Source organism: Aedes albopictus, chromosome 3 (genome assembly GCF_035046485.1).
Source record: "Aedes albopictus strain Foshan chromosome 3, AalbF5, whole genome shotgun sequence".
NCBI lineage: Eukaryota > Metazoa > Arthropoda > Insecta > Diptera > Culicidae > Aedes > Aedes albopictus.
The window spans coordinates 242,887,349-242,894,154 of record NC_085138.1 but is presented as its reverse complement, the minus strand read 5'-3'; the positions used below and the strand labels follow the sequence as shown (position 1 = coordinate 242,894,154).

The window sequence follows — 6,806 nt, the reverse complement described above, 5'->3', positions numbered from 1 at the left end:
CAAGAGGTAGATGACCAAAGGTCCGGAGTCAGCTACGTAGGGCATACCAGTGCCCTGCGGTCGAGATCGATCCTTACAGCGATTAAGTAGCAGTGGGGAGAACATCCCAGTCAACCAGTGATCGTATAAAATGTTAAATAAGATGTTACAGTGGAGGCGATATGCGTACATTTTACATGCGCCTAAACCTTACACGATTACTGGTTGTCTGGGATCCTAGTAGTGTTGCTGTCGTGGCGTCGGTATTGGTTAAACATAAATGCCAATGTGCTACCTTGGTGGACTCCTCGAAGCGAATCATGGAGGTTCGTTGCTGCAAGCTACGCAGCTAACTTTGCGATGTGCGAGCTCCCGGCGTCGGTTACCTCATCCAGGTTTTTACACTAGTCGCCTGACGGCGGTTCTAACTTCTACCTCTAGGTCCAAAATCCAAAGGCTAGCACCTTATAGCACATATTTTTCTACGTGCTTTTTTGCCTCCTTATTCAGGACCAGGGTTGTGCAGTTTCATGATGGTTAATGTCGAACGACACTCGCTTTAACCATCATTTCATACGACAAACGCAGTCCATCAAAACATAATCGATTCACGCAAAAGCCACTCAAGCCAACCCTCGTTCAATGCAGAGTCAACCACATCCAGCAGCAGCGATCGTCTCTTGTTTTTGAACCACACGATGAAACACCGAAGCGAGTTTTTGTTCTACGCCTTGCATTCTATTCATAGGGCGAGCTATGTTTGTGTTTGCTACGCCAAGCAATACTACTAAACAAATTGACCTTCATCCTGGCCCTTTCAGATGAGAGTCACCCAGCAGTGAGTGACATAGCTCTGCGTCGAAACGACGGTTAACAAGCGTTCAGCTGCTCAGGAGATGTGCAGAGAAAGAGCGGGGCGGCGGCAGCCACCGTATCAATGCGTTCGTCTCGAATGTGTTCGTTAGCAACATAGAGACGGTCGGCTGTTGCGTTGATGGAGGCAGAAGGGCAATGTTGATGTTGCGGCTTTTTTGTGTTATGATGGTGATAATGCACAAGACTGTTCAGGACCATCAATATTTCGCCCGTCCTGGTGCGCCACATGCTTTTCATATCCGCGTTCAGCGACGAGAGCCAATTTTCGCACCTCATGGCCCCCAGTACATCTGCCTACTTAGTTGCTTTGGTCATGAAGAAGTACCTTACATTATCATCGCGCTTACGGACTGACTTAGCCTTATTTCTCCCAAGTATTAGTATGGAGTTTTTCTTTCTTTGGTGCGGCAGATTCTTGGCCTCCTGTGAAAGTTACCTTTTTACAGCTTATCCTGTCCTTGGTTCCCTCTTGCGCGTTCTGCCAACGGCTTTGGTATCTGAGCGACTGGCGCTGGTAGTCGCCTTTACCTTGGATGATCTGTCGTCTTCTGCTGGGAACGGGCCACGCTTCGCTGAGAGGGCGTTTCATCTGCTTCGGCCATGCAGATCGAATCATATGGCGTTATACTACGGTTCTGAAAAGCTGCATGGTCTCGGGCGCCTTGGCCAAGCTTCCAGCGAACAAAAAATCTGTCTTTTGGATGGACCCCTTGCGCGCATCGGCCGCGTTTTGTTTCTCGAGCAAAAGATCATACTCCTGCTTGGCGAGAGCCACCGCCTGACAGAGTTTCAGCAGGCCTTGCTGATGTTCTTCCACCCACACTGCTGTACTCGATCAGCTCATTGAGTTGCTCAGCGACTACCACCATCTTAGGTAGCCTACTTCTGTTGAGGTTTAGCGGCCGCGTGGTGTCAGTCATCTGCGTTTTCTCTGCTGGTGCTACTCCGCCACTTGCTACTCCTGGCTTCCATTCTTATCGTTTTTAAGAGCGATTTCGCCAGGCTACCTCGAATCATGGTTATATAGGATGTCTACCTGCTACGGTAAATGCTTGTTAAGTTCATGTATGTATATAATAGGGATTTTTAGCAGAACTCTAATATTGTTTTTGCACTAAGCTTCTTCCTTTCTCCATTGATAGATTTTTTGTATGTAGATTTTTTTTTTGTATGCTGCGTAATATTTTGTAAACCCGAACGTGTTTGTGCCTCATTTTTAAGAATTTGCTGCCATTCGTGTGATTTGCGCATCTGCTTATGGCCTTTTTGCATTCAACTTGCTTTGGACATATGAATTGAACTCAGACTAAAAATATCGTATGACCATCGGTGATTGATACCTTGGATTATTCACTCGATATTTCAACCCTTCTCACCAGTCCCGAACAGTAACCGGTGAAACATTTTCTAATGATGCTTTCTTGCAAGTGACGTCGCTACGACGACGATGGTGCTTCTTCAATCCGTTTTAGGAAAACCGTTGGCAGAAATTCGTCGCGAAAAGCCTGCTACCCAGTCAGTCACGCAGCGCGGCGGAGGTAAAGGTGTAGCGCGCCGGCTCGGTCAGGGATGAGTAAGGGCGATGATAAATTAAAAATATGAGAAATCCGTCTCCCAGTCATGTGTTTATTTTAGCCCGAGAGCATTCAAGTGATGCCTTTCCCCGCGTGGCCGCTCGGCGATTGTTGTGACGGATAAATTCCAAGTCGGGGGATCGCGAGATCGAGCGCAAGAGAAAGAGCGCGGCTGAGAATAATATCGCCAAATTGGTAGATAGTAGCATGTGGTGCCGTATATAAACATTGAGCCCAACCGCCACGGCATTCATTCTAGTTCCGAAAACCGTTTGCCGTGCCACGTGCTGCAACTCGATCGCGAGCGTTCTTACTGAGTCGTCCGGGAAAGACCAACGGATAGAAGTTCCTTTTTTTAGTGTGAGTGTCATTGAACTGCTGGTGGATTAATGGGGAAGAGACTGATTTTTATGGTGCAATAAATTGCAGTGGATCAAATGTTATATAATGTGATGTAGTACGAAACTAATTATGATAGCGGAGCATCCAAAGATTAACATCGATATATTATAGGCGTATGTTTAGTGGATACCCGTTTGAGAGTGGATGAAATATTTCAAACTTCGGTAATTGAGACCCACAGTGTGGCTTCGTGGTCGTGCGGCTAGTGCCACCAAGTACGCAAATGCATCGTGCTGAGGAACGCAGGTTCGATTCCCGCCGCAGCTGTCAAAAAAAGTTTTCGGCTGTGCAACTCGGCGTTGCATGCTAGCCCGTTGTCTAGTGTCGTGTTTCCTTCAAAGAGCGGAATAGCTCACTGGAACCATTGAACGTGTCCGTTTTCTTTAAAATAAGTATTCCAATCGTGAGAAATTTTCTTGAAACGTTCAGTGAAAATGTTCATGAGAAAACAGTGTGGATCAAAAAGACCCTGCTAGAACAAAATTTATAAAAAGGAAGAAAAAGCTGAAAGTTCTGAAATTTTGTTGAATTTGAAACTGTGGAACGTCTTTGTTAATGTTTGGTAGTGCAAATTTATGGAAGTAAAAGCAGCTCAGATTTACTGATAGATAAATTCCCTAGACTAATATTTATGCAGTGAATATAAATCTGAATCAATATACTTCAGCCTATTTGCCTAGTAGAAGTATTTTTTTTTTTCAATTTATACGTTTTGCATGAAACTTCAACTGCCTTTTCAACTTATTGCTACTCGAGAATTCTTTGCAATGGATTTCCGACATTATGAGAACTTATTAAGCATTTTCATAAGAATGCTTCTTCTTAAACGTCTTTCAAAACATTTGATGGATCATGGTTACTTTCAAAATTTTGGAAGAATGTCTTTTAAGCTGGAGAGATTTTGAAAAAACAAACATTCGTAGTTTGCTGATTCATATACCTAACCATTTTAGGAATCTTCTTGCTGGGATTCCTGAAAGGACTTACCTGAGAATGCTTGGACAATTTATGACAGCTTGTGTGCAAGAATTCTAACTAATTTCTGGCGAAATAATGATTCCCGAAAAAAAACTTGATAGATTTACTTGAGTTACGTAGTTCTACTACGTACTGACTTCTAGAAAGATTTCCCAGTCAACCAGTGATCGTAGAAGATGTTGCATAAGATGTAAAAGTGGAAGCGATATGCGTACATTTTACATGCGCCTATGTGTGGAGGCATGCACGCATATGGCCTCCACTTTATTATCTTATGCAACATCTTATACGATTACTGGTTGTTTGGGTTCATAATACAAATGTTCCAGAACTAAAAAAAGCACTTTTTCCGAAAATGATCCACAAATCGAAGAAAAAAAAAGTCCGATTGTTTATTTAGTCAATTATGACAAGTGCTTTTACGGCACACTTGCATCAGTAGTGAAAAGTAGGCTTTTTTTGCACACTTCGGGCAATTGAAAAGTGAAACTTTTTGCAACGTAATTACAAAAAAGTTTTTTTTATTCCTTGTTGGGTATATAAGTCACTGACCTGCTTTTAGATCTATTGTGATAGTAGTAAAAGTTGCTTTCCTTCCGAATTAAGAAAGTATTTATAATAGTGGTACTCACTAAACAGATTAAATTGCTGCGTAAGCCATGATTTTCTGCTTATTTGAAATGTTTCATGATTTTGCGAATGAAATAATCAAAGATTGCCTTGTTGATCGCAACGTTTAATCAGTTTACGCTGTTTAGTGAATCCCCCTAATGTGAGTTTTTTTTCGGGTGTAGGAGTTAATCAGTGTAAATGGAATGCTGTATCACAGAAGTGTGATTAGTACCTTTGGAATGGAAATAAAACTTCGGTTCCGAGATGAACTAGCCTCATGGTAAAAAAATCGTTGAAAAACACAAAAAAAAAATCTTTATAGTCGTTAGAAATAATAGAAATAGTAGTTGACCCCGAAGCAAGCAACTTGACCTAGCATGATAAATCATATTTCTCGCATCTATTCTCTTTACAGAATAACGCCAACATACTAAAAACCACCCAAGATGTGTGATGAAGATGCTGCTGCTCTCGTTGTCGACAATGGATCCGGTATGTGCAAGGCTGGTTTCGCTGGTGATGACGCCCCACGTGCCGTCTTCCCGTCCATTGTTGGCCGCCCACGACACCAGGGTGTGATGGTCGGTATGGGTAACAAGGACTCGTACGTCGGTGATGAAGCCCAGTCCAAGCGTGGTATCCTCACCCTGAAGTACCCGATTGAGCACGGTATCATCACCAACTGGGATGATATGGAGAAGATCTGGCATCACACCTTCTACAATGAGCTGCGTGTTGCCCCAGAAGAGCACCCAGTCCTGCTGACTGAGGCCCCACTGAACCCCAAGGCCAACCGTGAGAAGATGACTCAGATCATGTTTGAGACCTTCAACTCGCCAGCCATGTACGTTGCCATCCAGGCTGTCCTGTCCCTGTACGCCTCCGGTCGTACCACTGGTATCGTCCTGGATTCCGGTGATGGTGTTTCCCACACTGTCCCAATCTACGAAGGTTATGCTCTGCCACATGCCATCCTCCGTCTGGACTTGGCTGGTCGCGATCTGACCGACTACCTGATGAAGATCTTGACTGAGCGCGGCTACTCTTTCACCACCACCGCTGAACGTGAAATCGTTCGCGACATCAAGGAAAAGCTGTGCTACGTCGCTCTGGATTTCGAGCAAGAAATGGCTACCGCTGCTGCTTCCACCTCCCTGGAGAAATCCTATGAACTTCCCGACGGTCAGGTCATCACCATCGGCAACGAGCGTTTCCGTTGCCCTGAAGCCCTCTTCCAGCCATCTTTCCTGGGAATGGAATCTTGCGGAATCCACGAAACCGTCTACCAGTCCATCATGAAGTGCGATGTCGACATCCGTAAGGATCTGTACGCCAACACTGTCCTGTCCGGTGGTACCACCATGTACCCCGGTATTGCTGATCGTATGCAAAAGGAAATCACAGCCTTAGCTCCGTCTTCGATCAAGATCAAGATTATTGCTCCACCAGAACGTAAATACTCCGTCTGGATTGGTGGATCCATCCTGGCTTCCCTGTCCACCTTCCAGGCCATGTGGATCTCCAAGCAGGAATACGATGAATCCGGCCCAGCCATTGTCCACCGCAAGTGCTTCTAAGCTAATCCTGAACTGAACTGAAAAGCCAAAGATCTACAAACCTAGACCCATAGTATTATTATCGATTGTGTTTTTTAAGCAACGTAATTGGCAGGCAATTTTCAAAAGAGATGTAGTGACCTAGCGACCACCCTCATCGGAGAAAACCATTCCTCGTGCGAGCTTTCGAAAAGCACCTGCATGATGGAACGCTGGAAACATAGAAAGACATCCTCCTTTGTGATACCTACTTGGCAGATAAAAAGAAATACCAATTGGTCGTATATTTTCAAACGAAATAATGATTTCACATCAACTTTATCAGAGTGATCTCATAGTTTTCAAAACGGATGATTGTACTCTTTATAATTACGTGTAATTAGCAGATTTAATTTTACTTATATTTAATAATTGATGAATAAACGTAAGATCCCTTTTGTAAAATAATTATTAATTCAGAGAATGTGTGCAATTGATGACCGTGGCAAAAATTGTCCCACTGTTCAATGGGGAACTATTCAACGTTAGAGAAGAGAACACAAACAAACTTTGCAACGAATACACTAAGCCTTCATTTTTCAGCTCTATGTTAAATACGAATGGCACATTCTGTCTGCCAAATAATCTATAAGGAAGTTTTTGGGAATGATTTCTTTTTTTCTGAAAATGTGACAACTTTTTTGTTTAGTGAGACTAAGATGAATGCTACGATGCTCGTGAAAGGCACGTCTGAACAGCTATTTACCAGCTGACCAGCTGAAACGCAAGGGTGTCCTTGAGAAAATCATCGATCGCATTGGTCTTAGTCGGGGCATCTTCGTGCAGAGTA

The 6,806-nt window shown here is 43.8% G+C and overlaps 1 protein-coding gene across 1 annotated transcript; it reads left to right on the top strand.

The window, feature by feature from the left end:
* Positions 1-2,630: 2,630 nt before the first annotated feature.
* On the top strand, positions 2,631-6,424 carry LOC109412626 (actin-1). Its single transcript, XM_019686251.3, has 2 exons — positions 2,631-2,789; positions 4,837-6,424. Exon 2 carries the CDS (start codon positions 4,868-4,870, stop codon positions 5,996-5,998), a length of 1,131 nt encoding a protein of 376 aa, XP_019541796.1. The 5' UTR covers positions 2,631-2,789; positions 4,837-4,867; the 3' UTR covers positions 5,999-6,424.
* Positions 6,425-6,806: the final 382 nt, after the last annotated feature.

What these genes read in the sequence shown, in the direction of transcription:
- LOC109412626 (XM_019686251.3), top strand. Translation starts at nt 4,868, where the DNA reads ATGTGTGATGAAGATGCTGCTGCTCTCGTTGTCGACAATGGATCCGGT.